General features: G+C 41.2%; 1 protein-coding gene across 9 annotated transcripts in view; it reads left to right on the forward strand.

Annotated features, from left to right (window-relative positions):
• DAPK2 (death-associated protein kinase 2) overlaps window positions 1-22,940 on the forward strand; it is a 66,769-nt gene that overhangs the window by 32,886 nt on the left and 10,943 nt on the right. For all 9 annotated transcript variants that reach the window (XR_001412333.1, XM_014944457.1, XM_014944461.1 and 6 more), the window contains exons 3-8: window positions 5,789-6,010; window positions 13,464-13,602; window positions 16,635-16,764; window positions 17,872-17,920; window positions 18,581-18,607; window positions 22,433-22,585. Coding sequence is in view for 8 of the 9 variants with exons in the window: in XM_014944457.1 (XP_014799943.1) it covers window positions 5,789-6,010; window positions 13,464-13,602; window positions 16,635-16,764; window positions 17,872-17,920; window positions 18,581-18,607; window positions 22,433-22,585 (720 nt within the window). In the remaining variant the exon portion in view is untranslated. The remainder of the gene's footprint in view (window positions 1-5,788; window positions 6,011-13,463; window positions 13,603-16,634; window positions 16,765-17,871; window positions 17,921-18,580; window positions 18,608-22,432; window positions 22,586-22,940) is intronic.

Genomic DNA, 22,940 nt, shown 5'->3' on the forward strand with positions numbered 1-22,940 from the left:
TGGCAAAGTCATTCAGCTGAAATTTGGACATCTGAGCTGTGAAGTCTAAGGTCAGCCACAGACTCCCCATGTGAAATTAAGTAAGTGTCATAATTTCTCAGTGCTGTCAGCTCAGGTGCCAGAGTGACATAATTTCCTTTCTTCTACTTTTTTCCCAGCCTTGGTCAAAAGTCTGGGGAAGCTGGCACAGTTTGATTCTTATGTGCTCAATGCAGATGCATTAGGAGGTGCAGAAATGCTGTTGTTTTGGTCCCTGACTTTACAAGCTCTGTAGTTAACAAGAAATCCAAAGTGTGTCAGGCTGTGATTGTAAAATACCAGTGAGACACCCTCTCTTTTTCATAGCTATATGAGCCTTCACATGAACTATTCATGGTGTCTGGTAGAAAAGCAGAGCAATATGCTGTATCTTTAACACTTGTTCAAAGACTTTTCTCCCTGCCTGTCCCTTCTCCAGCCCCTGGTTCTTCTCTTAGTGTGCTTCAGGGTATCAGTGCTTGGCAAAGCATTGGGCTACTTGTGTGAGAGACACACCAGTGGCAGTCTTTATGATGGCTGGAAAATACTTTAGCATTGCCCTGTGATGCTTTAATGAGGACCCTGGCAGTTCAGGAACAAGCATGGGCAAAGCAAATGTGCTCTGCAGCAAGTGGGGAAACAGGTAAGTGTGGGTTATGGACAGTATGGAAATGACATTGTAACTGTCTTAAATGTCCTAGGCTAAGAAATTGTGCATTTGTGGCTTTCCCTGCGGCCTGTAAGCTCTTCTGCTCAGCCACAAATTGTCTCAGTAAAGACTGTCTGCAAAAGTCTGTTTTTAAGGGATGAAGGAAATGGCATAAAAACCGGGACAGGAGCAGGTAGAGTGTGTTTGTGAGTACACGTGCTGGGGAAAATAGATTACAAGGGAATGGGTGTTGTGATGAACAATTGTCCCAGACTGTAAGTATGTAAAAGGAGAAGACGTAAATTCCTCTGCTGTAACATTATTACTTTTGTAAGCTTTTAAGTAAACAAAAATGTACAAAATCAACAGTATCACTGGACTTTTAAAATGTAAAAGTGACTACGTTTGTTCCCATAATCAGCACTCATAAAATAATATTTTCTCCCTGAACTTTGCTGACAAAATTTATGTCCCCAGAGAGAATCCAAGGAAGCAAACACAGTGACATTAGTACCATGTCTCTTTAGAAAATCTGAACCAAACAAGATGCAGGTCTTGCAAAAAATGAACAAACAAAAAACCCACAAAACCCAGAATGTTTTACACAAACAGCTCTCAGGACTACAGAATGAACTCTTTTAGCAGAATGTTTAAGGCAAGTATGGGGACTTTGCAGCAGGTATTTCATTCTCTTCAATTCTCTCGGCTTTGCACATAATGATAAAATCAGGAGGCAGAAATATGGATGAATTAATGGATTTGACAAATGGCTGCGGTCTCAATCCCATTTGTGATTAATTATTCCTGAAGGGATAAGTACACTTGTCCCCTCCGTTCCTGCCTCACTCCTGAGAAGTGTTTAGGATACATATAAATACAAAAAGAAGCACTTCAGGCAGTCTGGCATTGTCTGAACCCTTTGAAATGACAGGCTGCCTCTGCCATGGAGTGTTAGCTTTGGAGAGCTATCGAGCACCAAGTGACAGCCTTAATTTTTAATTTCTTTGCATTTGTAGGTTTAAGACAGACTCCAGCCAGCCGTCTGTGTTAATGAAGCACTAAGTACATTATGTAATTATAAGGTTCTGAATATAATTGCTGTGTATGCTGCATAATTTAAGTTCCAACTGTACTCGCATCTCTCATTTACCAAGCCAGCGAAGGATATAATAATATTGAAAACAATAACAGCTCAATGCCACTACAATGTAGTCATGGGGGGCTGCACTTAACGAGTGTGTTTGTGATTCTTATAAAGAGATTCTGGCTGATAAAATCACTGTAACTAAAGGTTGAGGTTATCTGTAAGATGAGTCTTTTCCTTGCAAGTCTGAATATAATGCCCTGACTAAGGAAATATCTGATACTAAAAGTGTATTCTAGGACTGGAGACTTGCCAGTTTTTGCAGAATGAGATCTCAGGGGTACAGTGCATCGTGGCAGGGGAGAACAGGGCTGCTCTGAGGTATGGAAAGAAGCTCACTGTCTTGTTTGGTCTGTTTGTAAAGTAGTCGGACATCATCAGAGACTTGTGAATGTGACAAGACAAAGGCTGGGGTGAGATGGTTCTTTTGGTGGCAGGATTTTGCATCCCTGTTAGGCGTGCCACATGGCAGGCAAAGGTAATTGCACGGTTCTCAGAGGCTTCCCTGCCTTATTTATTAGTTGACTGTGGCTCCCTGGCCATATAGTTTCCTAGAAGTTTAATTTTTTTTTACTCCTCCTTGGTGGAAACACAGTGAAATACTTTTGATGTTGGGTTTTGTTGGTTTTTTTTTCCCCAAAAGTATGATTCTGTCAAATATTCATTGATAACACTTGTGCCTTTTCTGACTAAGGAATGTTTGGTAGGATATGGAGTACACATGGTAGACTTAAAGTTTCCATGTTTTTCATTCCAATTACTATGAAAAGGGCAGAGGGTGGATTTATGGATTTGAGCTGGGGTTCCGTGCTTCTAAGTCACTGAGATTCTGCAGATGTTGGCCAACAACTTCTTCCTTCTTACCCCCCGCCTCCTTTTGATATCAGGCTGCCAAAACAAAAGGCAGCTTCCATGAAGCAATAGTTTTAGCCAGACCTTGTTTAACTGAAGTCCCATTTTGTCTTTACAGCTTGCCAGTTTTTCATCTCGTTGCTATCACAAGATGCATGGTACACTTAAACAAAGCAGACTGAAGGGTGTGACCTTATGCATAGGCTCAATTCTCCAGCTATTCCGTGTGCATCACCATGGTGGTAGTGTTTTAACTGTACACACATGGCCTGTTTGCAAGGTGGATTCTGTGGTATTTTCTTTTTTTTTCCCCTCTGCCAAAAGAGAGTTTGATAAATCCCTCCGATAAGCCAGCAATGGAAAAATAAATAACAAAAAGTAACCCTCAGCTTAGAGTTTCTGGCAGAGGAATCTTAGGGTGGTAATAAACTGTTGTTGCTACTTGAAATTGCAAATGTACTCGGGTGGGCTATGAGGTCCTTTAACTAGTGTCCAAACAAAAGTAGTCAACTTTTCCTTCCATTCATGGTCTTGTAGATTTTATTGCAGAGAGATTGCTCCAAGACTTGTCAGCAGCAGCCTGTCATCAGACTTACCAGACACAATCTCCAAATGTTGCTACTAGAGCACTAATTTTCCTTGACAGTTATTTTTGCCACAACACCTCCCCACTACCTCCTTGTTTCCCACCAGCTCAAATTCAGCATCTCATTTTATTATTACTTTACACGTCATTGTATCCAGGTCTGCACTAATAGTTTGTTATGGAAAGGTAAAGTAATAAAAAATTCTGAAGTACCATTAGGGACAAGAAAGTTCCTAAGAATGTACATATGTGTTCAAAAATGAGTATAGTTTATTTTAATACTTGTATGAAAGTTACTGAATTCACTGAATCAGTGAAAATACTGGGCTTCCTATTAAGTGATGAGAGAGCAGTAAGTGAATGAAATTCATCCTGAATGGAATGAACTGACCTCATTTATGTCTGGACTGACTTAAGCTTTTGTCAAGACCAAATGTTCTTACTCCTTATTGTTACTTGAGCTGGAGGTGGTTAAGGTAGGAGAGCAGTGAGTCTGCTCTCCTTAAAGAATTAACATCAATGGTTTTTGTGCTTTAACCTAGGTTTTCTTTTTTTAAACCTGCCAGTTTTTCAGTTTCAGTTTTTTAAGATCTAAGGAAACCTTGAGAATTGGAGAATGATTGTCTCCAAACAAGGCAACTTTGCATGAATTCTGTGAAAAATCTTTATCCTGACTTGATTTTAGTAAAGACTAGCTGAAATTTAGAGTTTGTGATGAAACCTCAAGCCATACAAGTTTCATGTAACTTCAAACTAACAAGAATTTAAGTATCTTCATTGATCAACCCAAGGTGTTAATATATATTTAAATCTATATGCCCACTACTCTTTGCTTAATTTGAGTATTACAAATTTAAATCAAACCCAAAAAGCTACAGGTTTTTAATTAAATCTGCTGAGTGATCCTTCATGCAAAGAAATGTGTTTCTGTTTAAGTGTGATTTTTTTGTCTTCATTTTGGAGTCACTTTGGACAAGAGCCTGTTACATCGCCTGGCACAGCAGTGCTGGTTCTTAGTATTTCTGTTGCAGTAGCAGCAAACTGAGATAGACACCTTTGTGCTAAGTACTGTGCAAATATGCGTAACCATACTGTATGGAAGAAAGTAAGTCTCTTTCCTGTTTGGCTGATGGGGCAAAAGTGAATTGCTAAAGGGTATACAGTATATTTCTGGCAGAATTCACATTGCTTAAATCCTTGCAGCACTTTAGCTACAGACCATCCTTTTCCCTTAATTTTTGTAAGGTAGAAGTAACTCTCTTAACACGTCCTTTGTAGACTAAATGCAAACACACGGCAATAGCTTATGATTTAATTTCCTTGTTTGGATCTCTGTGGTGACTGTAGCATGATTAGGCATTTCTAAAATGCCACACGGTGTTCCTTGTTCCTTCCAAATGGGCTGAGCAAAAGGGCCCTCTGAATAATCACTGTTGTGTTCCACATTCTTGCCTTATGTAGAATTTGTATTACTCAAATCCCGCTTTAGCTGCAGACCACCTTTCTTACTTTTGGTAAGACATCTCTCGGCTTGATTACAGTTATTTTTTCAGAGGAAAACTGAGAAGGAGGGAACATCAACTCTGTGGAGATGGTGCCTTCTCTAAGTTCAAACTGCCTTTCAACACGAAGAAGAAAGAAAAGCTTACACAAAGAAGAACAGAGCGGGGTCCCCTACTCTCCTATTGAAGACTCACTAACAACTGTCTCATCTTGACATGTTCCCACCACTGGCATAAGGCTGCAACCTGCATGGTTACTGTTATTAGTGTTAATCATCCGACCACCCAGTGTCTTAGGAGATAAGGGGGAAATATTACAGTTGGACTGGAACATCTTACTTTAGGAGCCACAGTGAGGAAAATTGAATTGACAAATAGCAGCTGTGTACCTTTTAAACTTTAATGCAGCGATTTTACTATTTGGTACAGTGGGAATTTCTTTATCCTTGAAGTGCAGTGAGAAAGCTGCTCTTACTCTAGTTGCATTTAGAGCTAAATTACCATGTGAAGTGCAGAAATATGAATAAACCATTCTCTTGTTTGAAAATTGGTTATTGGAGGCCAGTCCTACAATTCCAAAGGGTTATCAGTCCTTTGAGTTCTTTTCTGAGAGATTATTCTTAAGAGAAATACTTTAATGCATGCATGTCTTTTCAGAACATCCAGTGGTGTGTTGCAGACATGAATGCCTTGAGCATTACCCAGTGAAGGAGTGGTAATTTGAGCCTTTGAGACAGATCTTATTCATTTAAACATGAACTGTTTTTCAGAGATTCTAACAGCTGTCCTCCCTTCTGGTCTGACACTGCTTGGTTTTGCTAAATTTCAAGCACAGCAGGAGGCTACCTTGTTATGCTCTAGCGACTTTAACTGCAGAATTCTGCCAGTCCTTGATATTGTACCAGGAACAAGCTTGTATGGTCAGCAGCGTTGCTCAGGGGTTGCAGGATCAAGCTTTGTATGTGAATGACTTGTTTGGGAAGCTGTGATTATATGACAACTTTAAGAAAATGTTTGTTACCTTCTTTTCCTTGCAGTGGCCAGTTTGCTATAGTGAAGAAATGTCGAGAAAAAAGCACCGGTGTGGAGTATGCTGCTAAATTCATTAAAAAACGTCAAAGTCGGGCCAGCCGTCGTGGAGTGAGACGCGAGGAAATCGAACGGGAGGTTACTATTCTGCAGCAGATCCTGCATGCCAATATCATCAAGTTGCATGACATCTATGAGAACAAGACGGATGTGGTCCTCATCCTTGAGCTGTGAGTAAAGGGGACTTCCTGTCCTCCGGGGTAGGATGAGGTAAATAGGAGCCGGAAAGGGCTGCGGAGGCTGCCAGAAGGTAGAAGCACTGTTAAAATGGAGCTGGTGTGTCCTCATGCCTTGCAGATCTTGGCAAGATAACAGAATGAGGTTGCTGGTAAACAGGCCCCCCAGCTCATCCATGTGCCCTGGGGATACAGGTGCACCTTAACATCAGCTGAGGCCATTGTTACTGAGCCAGGGAGTGTTGTCAAACTTGAAAACAGTTTACTAACAGAGGCATTACCTCATGTCTGCCTAGTGCTGCCCTGACATGAACCTTGGCTGAAGCACAAATGGCCACTGAATGCTCATTTCATTTTTCTTTCTGCTTTCAACTCTTCCAATGCATGTGAAGCCATCAAGTCCTTTGCAGAATTTGTAGCCATTCTCACTACCCCTATATTTTCCTCATTTAGAAGCAACTAGGGGCAAAAAAACGAGGTGGACAAGGCAAGAGGTTTTTTTAATCCTTAGACTTTGACTATTGAGAATTAATAGCTGCAGGGTGGGAGTGAAGGTCCTCACTCTTCTCTTGTTCCCTCATGTGATGGGGGGTAGAACGCCTGCCATTTAGGTCCAGCTGACAAGTGGGATCTGTGAGCTGCTGTAACCTCACCCCTGCGTTGTGACCCATTGGATAGTCATCATAAGCAGCAGCCTGGCTATCAGACATATTTGGCTATGTAAGGCAAACTGGTTTGTGCAGTTTAAGAAGAGATTTAAAACCAGCTAGCAGCATCTTCTCTGTCTGGGCCGAGGAACAGCGGCTTATTCTACAGAACCTGTGGGTGTCCCTTCCTGGAAGAATAAATGCACAGGCCAGGGAAGCTGGAGGTATGATCAGGAATCATCTTAACAAAGCCTTGGCTAAGGACCCTTCCCTTTGTTGGAGTTTGAATTTTGGGTAGTCACCTTTGATGCTTTGGTTTGTATTTAATTGTATTGACTGAAAGGAGGTGACAGAACCTGGCTAGTAGGGGTTACTATGTAAAGAAATGCCAGTTTATTAGAATTCGAAGTGGTATCAAAATTGCCAGTCCCTGAAAGAGTTATTAAATCACCTGTGTGAATTCTGTTTGGCTGTTTGTTTCATCGGCCTAGAAAGACTACATCCCAAAGACATCAGCTGCTTCTTACCCACTGTTGCCTTTCCTGTATGTTTGACAGAACTGAGGTGAAACATTTGAGACAGATGCAGACCACGGCCTAATAATGTAATCTCTTCTAACACAACTTGTTTTGAACGTGTTCTGCCTGTTTCTACTGCTTGGCTTGACATTCTTAAAGTCTGCCATTTGGACAGATGAGCCTGACCACATTTTGGAAAGCTCTCGTGTCATTTTAGCAGTATTTCAAAGTCATTATGTTTTGGGGATTGCATGGAGGGGATGATTCTGTGATGTTAATCTGAAATGTGTGTGGAGCATAAAGTTTACACAATCACTTCAATGCTGACACTAACATATGCGCGATGGAATTTCTACACCTTTGTAAAATGTAATGTGATGTAGAAGGACCCTAACAATAAAGAGGAACAGGAGGATGATTTTATAAAGAAGTACCACCTCTTTCCAGCCCGGCCAGGAGAACTTTGCTCAGTGTAAACAGCATTTTTGCCTCCTGGCGTCACAACCCAATATGAGTCAAAATGACATTGGAAGACTTTTTCCTGTTTATGTGACTTCAGCTTATATTGGAGAGGCTAAAGTAGAGGTTTTGTGAGAAGGGACTTTTGATATCCCAAAAGAATAAAGAGTTGCTTTGGCAGAGCAGGAGTAGGGCACATAAACCAGTTGCAGCAGTTTTCAGGATTCCTAGTGTGCAAGGGAAGATTATTAGAGTAAGTAACTGATCTGTCAGATAGACTGAATATACTAACATGTTAGATGCTACAGAAAATTGTCATCACTCTAGGTAAGTCATGTAATTAATTTCACCTTCCCCTGCTCACACCAGGGATGCAAATTCTCCACTGTGAAGTCAGGAGGGGAGCTAAGCTGCCTGCTGCTGCTTGGATTGCTGTTCTCATTTGCCAGCCATTCTGATGCATATTAGATTTGACCTGTAGTGGCTGCAGGTCACAGAAAGATCACTTGCTCCTCTGCATTCCACCTGCAGCTGAGTCCTGGGGACATCTGGATGTCCCCAGTTTTAATAGTGTTACTGTCAATGTGTGTGTTTGAGAATAATTTCAAGAAAGCTCTGCAGTTGCCTAATGTGAACTACTGAGTTTTAAAAAAAAAAAAAAATCTGCCATGATAAAATTATATCACTTTTTAAGGAAATGAAAAAGGGGAGGCACCAAGTGATTGGGTCTGTTTCTACCCAAACTTATACTGGGATAACGAATTTGGATGAAACTTGGTACTTGACTTGTTGCCATTCCAGGTGTTTCATGGCTGAGGATCAGAACTGAAATAGCAGTGAGTGACTCTGTGTGCACACGTGATCATATAGACCTATGTCCAAAGCATTTCTTTCTGTGCAGTTCATGCAGTGTGTGCTTTTGGTCTGCCTTAAGGAGTTGAAAGGGATGTAAATTATCTTAGTGCATGTGCACATTTATATCTATATGTATTTGTGGCTCAGCCTTCTTAATCTTCACTGAGAACCAGGGGAAACCTGAACACTGTCACACAAAGCAGAGAGTAGAATTGTGTGCTTGTACTCATCAGAGCCAGGAGTGGAAATAGCTCTTCTATTAAATGGAGCTTTGCTGGTCAGAATGTACGGTCTTGGCCTAAGGGATTGCAATTTGTCCTGTAATGGTGGAAGACAGATATCAATTTAAGCTTTTTTGGGTTGTGTCCTGTTCTCTTGTGGAAGCAATATTGTCTAGTTTACAAAGCTCTGAGTCTTAGAGGAGCGGTGCAGATGACATATCCTTTACCTGTCAATTCCTGGTACTAAGGTAGAGCTGTAAGCAAGGAGACAGCCTGAGGTCTTTTACTTATTAGAATTTTTAGGTAATGAATAAATGATGGAATTTTACTGTATGTATGAATCAGGAAATAGAGACACTGTGGCTGGGGTTATGTAGACCATATGTTCCCCAGGGCACCTGCCTCAACCTTGTGTATGGAATCCAGGCAATGAAGCTTTGATCCCTGAGTGAGATGAAATAACCACTAGCTTTCCAGGGGAGCCAGCATTTAGGCCAGGGAGCATTCCTGGGGATTAGTGTGACTGCTGGCAGATGGCATATGCGTGATGATAAGCATCTGTTAATTTTTAAGTATATGTCTATGGCCAAATGTTGTTCTCTGCAGCCATGTGCTGGGAGACAGGAAAGGAGCTCGCTTTTTCTGACTGGCAGCCCCTTTGTGCTAAAACAAGCTCTCATTTCATTACCCTCCACTTTTCCCTTTACTTACATGGCCTCACTGATTTTATGTGTCCTCTTGTCAGGCTGTAGCACTTTTAAAAGACTGGGTGCAACAGAGTTTTGACCTGATTAAGGCTGCTGCATTCAGCTGTTGTATACAAATTGAGGATGATGATAATTGCTAATAAAGATAATTAAATTCTCTCTGTAAACAGATGATCTCTCCTCCTGCCACTGATATCAGAATCTCATACTGTCTGCAGCTCGTCAAAATAAGCGTTACAGCACTTGGCCAAGTAATGTTAATGTTAAGCTGCAGTGGACTTCAGCTTCAAAAGGGTGTCCCCAGTATTCACGATTAATTGAAGAAGCTACCCTGGTGTTTAAAGGAGGCTGTGGCTAAAATGTTCACCCTCTCCCAGACTCACTGTGCTGGCTCAGGCAAGACCATCTCCTCTTTACACAGGGGTTGATTCTACAAGTGCTGTTTCTTCTGTTCAAGAGCAGGAAGAGCATTGCCAAGTCAGCTGCTGTTAAGTGCAGTTTGGCAGGTACACAGTTTACCCTTCCTTGTGCACATTGATCAGGGATACGCTCCCCACAGCTTTGTGTGACCTTGCTGTTCTCTCTCTTGGGCCCTGCCTTGAGGCTGCTTTGCCCAAATGAAAGCAGTGTAAAGGCAGGTTTGATTGATATGCCACTCGCTTGCCTCTACTGGTAAGTGTCAAGATTGTGTACACAAAATAAACAGCTGTTTCCAAGTAAGGCAGCATTGTCATTTGTCTTTTATTGGACTTTGAAGGAAGAGCAAAGGCATCATTTGTTTACTTCTTTGTTTGCCATGGGAAAAGGTGACCTGGTAAAAGGTAAAGAGCTGGAACCAGAGCAAGGAATTTTTCTGTACCTAAGGTCCTTTGAGAAAGGAGCATTTGCTCTTTTACAGGTGGTGCTGACTTAGAAAACACACCTCCTTGGATGTTCAAATGTAACTTGTAGTGCAGTATATGAGTGTTTTACTGCAAAGGTGTTAGTGCTGAACTGCTTTTTTTCTGGGATTCCATAACAGCTGGCTTTTGGGATTGCTAAGTCTCTTCTGCCTGAGGGTTTCTCTGAGTTCAGGTGCATAACTTGGGTAAGAATGATCCTGCACTAAACTGCTTACCACTCTCTTTGACTATAATTTACTTAAATCTGTTTTGGATGCCTGAGTCTTTGTTGATGAGAAATCATCACATCTTTTCTACGTAATTTTCTTTTAGATTACCTTTTAGGATCTCTGCAGGTCATGCTAATGTCTTAGGCTGTACCACAAGAGACTGAAGAATGTACTGTTTGTAATGTGTGCTGATCACTGACCTTCAGAAAATGAAATGATCATGTGGTTGTTATAAGAGGGAACCTTTTGCTGATAAAGTAACAGAGGGACTTCAGACTCCTGAATCTTTTTCCTGTTTCCTTTTTTATTTTTATGTTGTAAAAATAAAACCGCTGCCTAGCCTGATTCAAGGTTAGTGTGAACTAGAGAGAAGAGGGAAAATACAGCAAGGAGCTAGCAAGTAAATCTCCTGTCATCCTCATTCTTGGAGGCTGTACAGTTTTTTTCAGTGATGCCTTAGGTGTAGCTGGTTGCCCAGGAGGTTGCCGTTGGTGCAAAATCCTGGTGTGCCCTGAGCAGCAAGCTCAACAGTTTTAAGTGAGCACTCTTGGGGTTAGCAAGAGGGAAAGGGAATTAAGTACCTCCAGTCTGGGCAGCTAAACAATTTTCTGACATTCCTTTGTGTAGCAAAGGAGATTCCTCAGAAGAAAGTTGCCACCTCCTCCAGGCCGGAAGGTGCTCTCTAACATCCTTGGCACAGGCCTCTGTGCCGGGGGAAGGTGAGGGGAATGGCTTTCACAAAGTGGCTCAGCTCCTCTGCTCTCCTTAGCTGGTACCTTCTTTTGCTGGCAGTGGAGAAGTGGAGGCTGGGCTACCTGGGCTGTTGGGCTGGCCCGAGAGTGAACTTTTTTATTCTCAGTCCTGATTAAAGAGTCCACCTTAAGGAACAATCGCTAAGGAGATTTTACAGGGTAAGAGAGGACAAGAGTGGTGTGCCTACATGGTTAAATTCCAGGAAAGTAGAAGAAAGTATCCCGGTACAGCTGGCTTCCTGATGACCATAGTGCCTGCCAGAGGTGATTGCTTAAGTGAGGTTTGAATAGAAATCATTAAGGAAATGGGACTTGCCTGCTCTCTGTACACACATTTCACCAAGAGATTACCAGGTTTTACTCACAGATTTCTTTACTAGCTTGTCACAGCTGTAATAATTTTTAAACTAATGAACAAGGGCCCCTAAACCTGCTACAATATGGAAAGGAGAGAGTGTTCTCTGGCTCCTGAAATGCACAGGGTAAAAGAAAACCTGTCCAGCAAGGCTGGCGATAGGTCTGAGACCCTTGGTATGTGTCACCTGAAGGGAAAATCAGAGACCAAACAAGTCTCACAGGCTGAGTACCTGAGATTAATAGGAAGGAGAAGGCAGCAGCCAGAGGCACTAGTTGCAGCATATTCCTGGGTCATGTAAGTTTATTTTTGTTTGCAAACCATTTAGTTGTAACAAATAAAGCATCAAGTGCCTTCTGCCCAGGTGAAGTGTCCTGCCTCTTGTTGCTTAGAAAGTTTCTGACTATGTGGGACCTATAAAAAAATATGCAGCAATCGATTCTCAAGTCAATAGGCCCTATGGAGACCTCTGCGTGTGGAACAGCAAGGTATGCTGTCAGCCACAGCAACAGTGCAAGCTAAGAAATAAGCCCAGTGTCTTTGTGGCTTTTGACACGTTGTTCTCGTTTGCAGTTAGCTTGTCCTTGCAGGTTTTGTAGCTGTTCACAATAGTTTACTCAGAAGAAGGCAGAGGAGGGAATCACCATCTCGTCACCACCAGTGTTGTGTAGGAGCCTGGGGTCAGAGAGGTGATTGCACAGAGGCCTCTGCAGTGCACACTGTGATCCAACTTGTCTGTGAGTCACAGCACTTAGTTAACTCACAGCATTTGAACCTGCCAGTTCTTTTACAGGTACATCAGACAACCAGGCCAAAAGCTTGTTTTCCAAAATGACTGTTGGATCTCTCTGGTCTTGTGCTTGCACTCTGAATGGTGACCATAGGTGGGTGGTACGCCTGAGCCCGAGAGCAGCAACCGCTTTGTGGGTGCCCCAAACAGAATTTGAATGAGAATAAATCAATAACATCAATGACAGTGTGAACTGGAAAAATACGTGTAAGCATAACTATGAACACCAGTTGCAAACAATGCTTAATTCAATATCTAGGTCACCCTGTTTCATAATGTATAGAAAAATAGCACTGGAACTCTCAATACAAAAATGGAAATAGAAGTCTTATGTACTAAATATGTATGGAATGTATTTCAATTTTAGTCTGAAAATTCATAGTAACTAATAGCACTTCCTTTATTTGGGGGAAAAAAAATTAGGTACCTTCCAAGCTGCTACAGTCTGCTATCTTTCTAAAAATTCAGCACAAAATAAATATGTTCCTGTCAGTTATGTCAGGCAGGAATCTGTTGATTAGAACAATGTAAAGGCTGTTCTGGAAAGAAAAGAGATTCTGTTGGCAGATCTTATTGCCTCATGTTTCTGATGGCAACCGATAAGAGAAGTAATTCTTTAACAGTTGTTGACTATTACAACTTGTTCTATGTCCTCTGTCTCATCCAAAATGAACATGTTGAAAAATAGCATTTTGTGGTTAACATCAAAGTCTACCTATTGAAATATGTACATGTCTGTAGATTCATCAAATTATGTACCTTTTTTTTGATCCTTTATAATTGTTGATGAATCAAACTTTGCAGCGTTACTGAATTAGGGAAAGTGAGTCCTTAATCTACAGGGGAGAGTGCTGAAGCCAAAAGGAAGTTTTGGCACACCTGGGACCAGAACACAAAACTCCAGATTGTCTGCAAGAGGGGCCTCTTTCTGACTGTATGGAGACTTTTTGCTACTTTAGTTTTTTGTGCTTACGCTTATTTTCAATCTTACAATGCAGTAGATAACAGGACATTTTCTGGTGTGTTTTGCAGAGTTTCTGGAGGAGAACTTTTTGACTTCCTGGCACAGAAGGAGTCTTTGAGTGAAGAGGAAGCAACCAGATTCATCAAGCAGATTTTGGATGGTGTGAATTACCTTCACTCTAAGAAAATTGCTCACTTTGATTTAAAGGTAAAGATGTTGATTTAGGCTTATTGTCACTGTTGCTTTTTAATGATGGACTGTGCCTTCTACAGTTTGTTGGATATCTTATGCCTAAAATAATGGGTAAGACCATTTTAAATGCACTTCACAGCTGAGTGCTCCAGGGAAGACAATCTCCTTTATCAGGCCTGTGGAAACTTTTAAATGGGCTTATGTATTTTCTGAGAAAAAGAAATTGTAAGTCTTCTTCCTTCAGCTGTTTGCTTTTGTAGTATCATCCAAAGCATGCTGTTTAAAAAAAAATTAAATGATGCACAGAGGAAATGCATTTTTGGGAAGAGGAGGGCCAGGGCGAGTTGCAAATAACCGTTGCTGCTTCTACTCCCCACTGTGTTTAGAATTTCATGAGGAGTATGTGTCATCCAGTGCAGTTTGGTTAACAAAAAGACTTCTTGCTTTCTTAGATGCTTAGGGCCTTGAAAGCACATCACAGAGAGCTCCCTTCCTAACATATCAGATGACGTCTATAGCTTTGGTCCTAGACTTTGATATCAATACAACTGGCCTAGACAACACAGAAGAGACTGTCTCTCTCTCCTTTTGATTGTGGCCTACTGAGGTAAACATGCTTCTCTGAAACCAGAAGTCTGTTGTCGTTGGGAATGAAGCTCTTGAGACTAGAATAAAGTGCTTTTTTAGTAGCAGACTCACAGCTACAGAACTGTCTCAGACATTGCTACTTCCAGAAATATATTAAAAATGTAGCTATACCCTAGGAGAAAGTAGCATAAACAAGAGTGAACAGTTTTAAAATGAAGTAAAAAGGAAGAAACTCTACTGCTAGATTACATGTTCCTTCTCCTAACTTTAAATCCAGGTTAGTTTATTAGTAATTATATGTGTGCTACAGATAGACTCCTCCCAGATTCGCAGGACATATATGCTGATTCCTGGTGCTAAATGTGTGCCCAATTATGTCTCTGTATTAAATTGCTTGGCCCTGAGTCAGTGTTAATGGCATATATGTAGTCATTGCAAATGTTGCAAATCACATCTAACCTAAGAAACTGGTTTGCAAATTACCGTCCATATCTTCATGGGGCTTATATGAAAAAGTGTAGTTGATGTGTGAACATGAATCCAGAAGGCAAAGACTGAAAGTTTTCACTGTGTGTTAGAAAACTGTGTAATATCCAGTAGCATGAAGTTATTGGGAGAACATAGGTGCAACTTTTTCTGTACTGATCTCTATTTATAATTTTTATAATTAATATCAGTAATGTCAGGTGAACCATGGAGATGTTACAAGAAATGCAAGATAGAAATCAGAAAGGATAAGTAAAGAATCGTTTCACTGATAGTGAATATCAAATGATCTAAAACATATTTACAGAATAAGTCTCCTGGGTTTTATAGTTCTGGGTTTGGAGTTTTGCTAGTGTTAAGTTAGACATGTATATTTAAGCAGTGATCTGATTAGATAGAGGATGATTCATAATTATCTCATCACTTGACAGGGCTCCATTGACTGCAGTGGAACTACAGTAACTTACACCACCTAAGGGATAAAACAGTCCGAGAGTGTGACTTCTTGCCATTTCAGTCTGTTCTGTCTGCTCTAAATAAGCTTACATGTGTCTGGGGTGAACACATATGCCCTAGATCCATGAAAGAAAACCAGACTTGTTGGCCTGAGGCTAAAATATTCCTGGTCCAATGACTATGACAATAAATTATTCATATTCTCTTTCCCAGTGCAGCTCTGGCTGAGCATATGTGTTAGCAGGAGCTGCTTCCACGTTAGGATCTGCTGTGAAAAGGCCAGGCAGCTGCCAGCAGGGAATCAAACTGTCTCACTGTTGCTCTTGGCCTTATGATTAAGTTATGATAAATTAATGCATTTAAGCTCTTCATGGGAGATAAATTGAACCCATAGTTTACTCTGAAACGTGAAATAGGGCCATGGTAGGGAGCAACTAAGGCTGAGAAATTCAGTTGAAGAAATAAGTTTATGAAATTTCCATTATATCTGGTAAAGAAAGTAAAAGTCCGAAAAAGTTAGCTTTAATTTCACAGCTCTAGCTTTGGCTTTTCCCTACAATGCTGTGATAAATGCTACATGAGCTAGGACCTCTGATCCCAATTCTTTCCATTTTCTGGACTGTTCAGATAGTAAATCCTGGGTCTTCCCTGGCCTTGTTATTGCAGCTGTGAATTTTTTCCTTCCCTAAGTAGGTTCAGATGTGACTAGAATCCCTCGACAAGCATTTAATAAGACATCTTCCAGTGGGTTACAGCACAGTATAGGGACAGTTGGGTAGAAATAGTGAGGTTTCCCAGTGTCAATTTCAAGAACAGATCAGTATAAGTGCTGTCAGTCAAGATATTCAGTGGTGCAGCTCTCCCTTAGGATCAAGGAATGGCACTGGCTCTGCACCAGCTATCTGCACTGCTTCAGCTGCCTGCTAACTGCTGGTGTGTGTGCACCAGTTGTAACAGAGGCAGATCCATGGAGTCAGGGTGTCACCTCTTCCCAGGAGGCCCTGTGCGCCGGGGAGATGTTTTCTGTTTCAAAAGGGGACAAGATAAACTGAGCTTCCACTCCATGTTATATCACAGTGCTGCTGGGCTGATAATCGAGTGTCATTTCTTGTCAGATTAGGGGACTGCACACAGTTGTGTGAAAAATTTCTGTCACACCATGAAGACAAAGGGTATCTTGTTTTCATCTTGGCAATAGCCATCGTTAAGAAAATATGCTTAGGAGTGCTAGCAGGAAGATAGGCAGATTTTGCATGAGATAAGAGTAACACTTTCATTCTTTTAATTTTATTAGATTTGCTTTGCTTTTATGAAGTTCTGGTCCATTCAATGGTGTCCAATTTCACAGTTGTCTTCCATTTGTCAAAAGAATGAATTGTAAATGGTTAGCCACAGGTGTATGCGTTTCTTGTTCTGCAGTGTTGTATATATGAAGAAAAAAAATGCACTTGTGAACTCTGTTACTTTCCCAATATATTACTATTGTAATAACAAAGATCTATGTTTGTTATTTTTAGCCTGAAAACATTATGCTTCTAGACAAGAATATCCCTATTCCACACATCAAACTCATTGATTTCGGCCTGGCTCACAAAATAGAGGAGGGAGTTGAGTTTAAAAACATCTTTGGAACGCCAGAATTTGTAGGTGAGTGACCCGTTCCTTTGTGTCATATTGGAAGTTCCATGAGGAAGTTGAGACATCTGTTCCAATTTAAGAAGTGAGGGACAGAGGTAGTTTCAGTATCATTTCTATCGAGGGGACCTAAAGCCTAGAGGTTTACTTTATTTTTCTGGAATAGCTGAAAGGTGCTTTCTATAAACCAGATATGCTACTCCTGTAAAAGTAGATTGCTGTCAAATAAATATTTAGAGATATAAATTCAGGATTGAGATTGTGAAACCTTGCCAACACAAATTATAATTTTTCACTTGTTGCCTGGGGCAAGTAAGCTCTCTGTGCAGTAGATGATAGGTACGCCATTACACCGGTATCTCTGGCATTGCTTTCTATAGAAAACTGCCTTACGTACAACTGTTGAGCACAAACCCCTTACTTCCCCTTACATTTTTCCACCTGATTTTCTTTATGTTACTCACTCATCGTAATTCTAATCTGCCTGGCTTGGATTTTAGGTTAATCTTGCTCCTTTCTACTAGAGGTTTTGGGATTGGGGGGTTGAGGGGTGGAGAGAGAACTGTAATTCATGTTCTAGTTAAACACAACCGTTTACAGACACCTTTTTTCATCTTATTACCTCACCTTGATCTTTTGTTTTGCACGCAGTCTTATATGGGGATGTTTTCCAATGAGGAAATGTTTCCTACAAAAACAGGGTTTGACATGGACAGCAATGTAGTCTGGCCTGTAATTTCAATCTCTTGCTGTTTCTGACTGGCCATTAGAAGCTACGTTTAATGGCACCGGTGAAAACCAAAGCAAAAACTCTAATTCTTTGAGGTGAAATAATTTGTTATTTGTTAGAATTTGCACTGCAATTAGTATATAATTATCTGCGTTACCCTTATTCTTCAGTTGCATTATGGTCCAAGTTCCTCTACATAATCTGTTCTGCACATCTATGAACCTGAATTCCTATCAGGGCTCTAAAACTATAAACAGTGCATCCTATAACTACCTTTCCTTTCCCCACTCCCCTTTCTCCCTCTTGCTAATTATTGACCTGCTACTCAATTCAGCCTGGTAAAAATGTGTTACCTCAGTTGCTGATGTTTAATTAATTTTTTCTTACAGCTCCAGAAATAGTAAATTATGAACCGCTTGGACTAGCTGCAGATATGTGGTAAGTTTTTAGTAATTTTTTTTTCCGGGCTGCTCTGTACTATTACTTTTTCCCAATTTGCTCTGAATATAATCCGTTCTACTGCAACAAATTCGAAACAAAACGAAACAAAAAACTTAAGTGCAATTAATCACTCTATGTTCTGTCTTGCCATTTTTTATGCATTCTTTTTAATTAAAAGATGAGCCTTGAATTTCTGCAAAATTACAGTGAAATATGTTAATGATGGCAGTTAGAGAGTTAACAGTTTGCCACTGTCTGCTGCACTCTTAAAAGAAAACATGTTCCTGCAGCGGTTGTGACAGCTTTATTTATAAGCGCACTGCATGCAGAGGAGACCTGCCTACTAATCTGATCTGCTGAGAAGGCAGGCAAAAGAGGTCACCCAAATAAAACATCCTTGCTTCTATTTCTTTGTATTTCTGATGTGTGCTGTAGTAAATACCTGCTAGAATAGAAATGCATAAGGAGACTTCAAATATCCACATTACTTGAAGTAATATGTAAAATTCATGTTTTCCCTGGAACACTGTTCTTTGAGAGAGCTCTCAGCAGTTGTCTAATGCCACGATGGCTCTCCTGCCTGTATAGCAGCTACTATTGACTTTTCATATTGTAGGTATTGTAGAACCCCTGCAATTAATCTCCTTTGTTTTTTAGGAGCATAGGAGTCATCACCTACATACTGTGAGTACAATGGATTCCCTCCTGCAGAAGTGTTCCTAAAGCTCTCTTGCACTAGTACGAAACAGCTCTTCCCTCTAGTCATTTGAGAAAGGAGCTGCACACCCTGGGTGGGCAGTGTTCTTCTAATGGGCAAATGTTATCCTGCAGCCTTTTCAAGTTTAAAATGAGGAGAAAAAGAAGAGGGGTGTTCTGAGCAGACGAAGGAAAAGTATCTGTAGCATCACTGGGCATTTCTGCTTCTTAGGGGAGCTCTAGAATGACTATGAGTTACCAGTGTGTGGAGAGGATACAAACAGAAAGTGTAATAGTACCATTTGCAAGGTGAGTTATTTCAGATGAAAACAGGGAAGCTTTAATTTGCTTGTAAAGGCAGAAGTCTAGTTTACCATGCATAAATATGGTCTCCCGTATTCAAAAAGGTGAATTGGAGCAGAGAAGTTGAGCCCAGGAACTGAGAATTCATCTTACAGGAGAGAAAAGGGCTTGTTAAAGCTAGTGAAGCAAGGGCTGGTTGGGAATATCATTGCAGTCAGTGAGCACAAGCTAAAAAAAAGATACTTTTTAAAAGAAAAGTGTGTCAACTGGTGATGAATAAATAAAAGTAGGAAGTTATGACAACCTCAAACTCTCAAAGAAATATAGGTTCTGTGAACATCATGGAGACAAGCAGTCGAGAGAGTTTTAAGATGGAACTTGACTGTGAAAACTGCTTGTGTGACAATGGATGCGTGCAATGGATCAGCACTCATTGTTTCAAGAATTCTTCTTTCCTCTGGTTTGATATGAGAGCACCAAAGTCCATTGAAATCAAGCTCTTGTGACTGCTGGGGAGCAGTGCGTGGTGGATACCGCATGCTTGGAAATACCTCACCCAAACATTCCCACCCTGGGCTTCTGCTGTTCCTAATGGCACTCAGAGGACTAACTTGGTGCCAAATTTAAAGGAGGTGCACTCTAGTGTTGGAGGGATTTGCGCTATTCAGCTCAGGGCTCAGTACAGGTGTGGAGGCTTGAAAGGGAGGAAAATAAATGTAGTGGGATTAAATCCACTCTTGGGCTATACCCAAGGATGAGACCCCCAAAAGGTGTAAAAGAGCTATGGTCTGAATCTGAGAAATCAGATTCAAATTCCCTCGTGTCCTGTGGTGCAGAAAAAGATAGGGATATGGGTTGAGATCAATCTCAGGCAAAGGGGTTTAAAATATTGTCCAGACCCTTGTTTTTTATCAGAATTCTGGTCTTCAGTGACACATGTACTTGACAGGACATTAAACTTTGTCAATTGCTGTTTATGTGTGTTCATAAATGATGAGAGGAAAGCTTAATTAGAGTTGAAGATAAGCAGGTGGGAATACTTACCATGCTCTTACAGTGATGCACAGACAACCAAGTGCTCTTGAGGTTTTTCTGTTGCATTGCGAGTTCTGTCCTGGGGGCAGAATAGTGAAGTGGGTTTCTCTCCCGTATCCGGTGTAGCAGATCTGTTTTACCTGGTTGGCCAGTAACGATTGCCATAGAAATCAAGGTTCAAAATTGTCTCCCTCCAAAGGATCAGGAGAAAAAAAGAAAGCATGTTTTTTATGATGGGAGCGGTCAGCTTACGTGATACTAGAAATTTATATGCCTTTAACTAGTACTGCCTGTTAATTTTAAAGCCGTTTGTTCTGAAGAGTTCTGAATAAAAGGGGTGTGTTGAATGATAGTGCCTGCTTTAGCAAACATGGCAGCAATCAAATGGATGCCATCATCAGGCGTAGATATCAAAATGCCTACGAGTCCTTCATTCAGTAACCAGTGGAGTGATTCACTGGGTTGTAAGGGCAAAGCCTCTATTACCACGGTCTGCTGTTAGACATTTACAGGCACTGAGTCAGGATATGACAAGGCATTTGCATTAGAAGTTAGGATTTGAGAATCCTCCCATTTCACAGACCTCAAAACTGAGTTCCAAAGAGAGAAAAAAAAAAATAATTCCAAGGAGAATAGAGGACTGTTGGCTTTGGCTTCCAGCGAAGGGCCAGAAGGTGGAATTACACAGCTGCTTTATGGCACAGTTTTGGGAAAGGGAAAAGAAACCAAAGCTCTAGGGCAGGTTTCCAAGCCTTAGTTTTGGAACAACGCCCGTGGTCTGTGGCGAGTTGCCTGCTTGTAGCCTTCTTTGTGGCTAACAGAATTGGAACAAAAGCTTAAGCAGGAGTATGTAAGAACTGTTAAGAAGTGAGATTGACTGTGGCTTATGGGGTGAAAATTTACTGCGTCAAAGACAACTGGAGGACCTCGCTCATGCTGCCTGGCTGTGTCAGCTGCTATGGTGTCATTGTGTGATTGTGGAGGGAAAGGAAACACTTCATGCACTCAAATGTTTATTCTGTGGATAAAACCACATGTGGTAGCTGGGGACTGGACTGAAGGGCCCAGGTGGTCCCATCTAACTTTCTGCTTACCCCCAAATCCCCAGCCAACATGGCAGTGGCAATACAGACAGGATAAAAGGTCTGTTGAGCAAGATCATGAAAGCAAGCAGTTTAGTATTCAAAATATCATTTTAGATCCCAGGAGTTTGCTGCAGTCCTGTTTTGAGCCTGCTGCATCCTGAAACTATGCTATCAAAGCTAGACATAATAGATAAGCATAATAATAGCCCAGAAAATTTTTAAAAAGGAATGAGATCAATTTCCTTGGTATAAAGAACATTTCCCGTAAACCAGACTTTTGCAAGTCAGCATCCCTGTGGATTGGGGGTGGGAGGGAGAAGAGGGGAGGGGAAAGGAAGGGAGGGAAGGGAAGGGAAGGGGAAGGGAGGGGAGGAAAGGCAAGGCAGGGCAGAAGGAGTCTGCAATGAATCTGTTCTGACACTGGAGTTTTATGGAGCAGAGGTAAATAGTCATCAAACATGAAGGTCGTCAGTCACAGTTGAGCAATAGGCAAAGCAGGATGAAAGCTTTTTCTGTCTAAGTAAAGATTGCTGAATAGCATTTTATTATGATGATGTCTCTATTATATCCTTGCAGGTGGAGCAGAGTGCCAACAGAATGAAATTTTGCATTGTTCAGAAACAGTTGGATTTTATTGCAGCCAAAGTCCTTTTGTTTGTGGATTCCTTTTAATGAGCAGTGTGGCCCTACCTCTCTGGTGGAGTTGGCCCCTAGACAAGGCCATACACCTGATCACACATTGTGTTTTGGTTCCAGCTGAGAAAGGTCTCTTGGCTGAACCCACTGTGCAGGGAACTTGTCAGTGGCTTTGCAGACAGCAAAGCTGTAGGGGCAGAGCTTTTCCTGAGGTCTGCTCTGCAAAAATCTATAGAAACACTACTTTATCTGCTTAAAGCTGTTAGAAGCTTCTGGCTGTAGGGTGCCATGGCTTAACCCCAACCTGCAATTAAGCACCACACAGCCACTCGCTTGCTCCCCCCATGGTGGGATGGGGGAGAAAATTAGAAGAGTAAAAATGAGAAAACTCATGGGTTGAGATAAAGACAGTTTAATAAGTAAAGCAAAAGCTGTGGGTTCATGGGGATAGAAACTTCCCTCAGCTGAAGCTTTTTCTACTTTGATTAGCAATGATTCAGTGATTCACTTAGGAGAATCTGCGCGTTTCTATCTGTGCGTGCATTAGTGCTGCACTAGAGATTTTCAAGATGAGTCTGACTCATAACCACAGATGTAGGAAGCCAAAGCTGGACCTGTTATTTCCCATGTGGTATGGCTGCTGCAACACGAGATCCACAAACGTCCTGGGAGTATATTACACCGTCACTGTCATTTCATTAGGGGACGTCTGCTGTTTATTTTTCCAATTGATCCTTCTTTCTGGCTTACCTAGCCTGAGCGGTGCATCGCCTTTCCTTGGAGAAACTAAACAAGAAACGCTTGCCAACATCACAGCTGTGAATTATGAATTTGATGAAGAATTTTTCAGCAATACCAGTGACCTGGCAAAAGATTTTATTCAGAAGCTCCTCGTGAAAGATACACGGTAAGTGAAAATTCAGAAAGATCCATTTATCTCTAGGATAAACCTGGTGAAATGGCCTGAGGAGTAATCTACAAAGCTTTCTCTGTAGTGTGTATTGCCATTCGAGAGCTAAAGAGGGGGCAAACTTCTGCTGCTGTGCCCCTACTTAATCACTTGCACCCTAACAAAAGGGACCAAAATCTCCTCAGTTAAAATTCACTTTCAGGACTGCATTCTCACCTGAGTCAAGCCTGGTACAAGAGGGTGTAGGTGAAGGGCTCAAAATAGTGTGCAGAATCCCTAGTTCCAGGTAACCACTGCTCCAATATTTCAGTCTGTTATGAATAGATATATATCTATCTATATATCTACTTGC

This window comes from Calidris pugnax, unplaced genomic scaffold (assembly GCF_001431845.1).
Source record: "Calidris pugnax isolate Ruff unplaced genomic scaffold, ASM143184v1 scaffold70, whole genome shotgun sequence".
Classification (NCBI taxonomy): domain Eukaryota; kingdom Metazoa; phylum Chordata; class Aves; order Charadriiformes; family Scolopacidae; genus Calidris; species Calidris pugnax.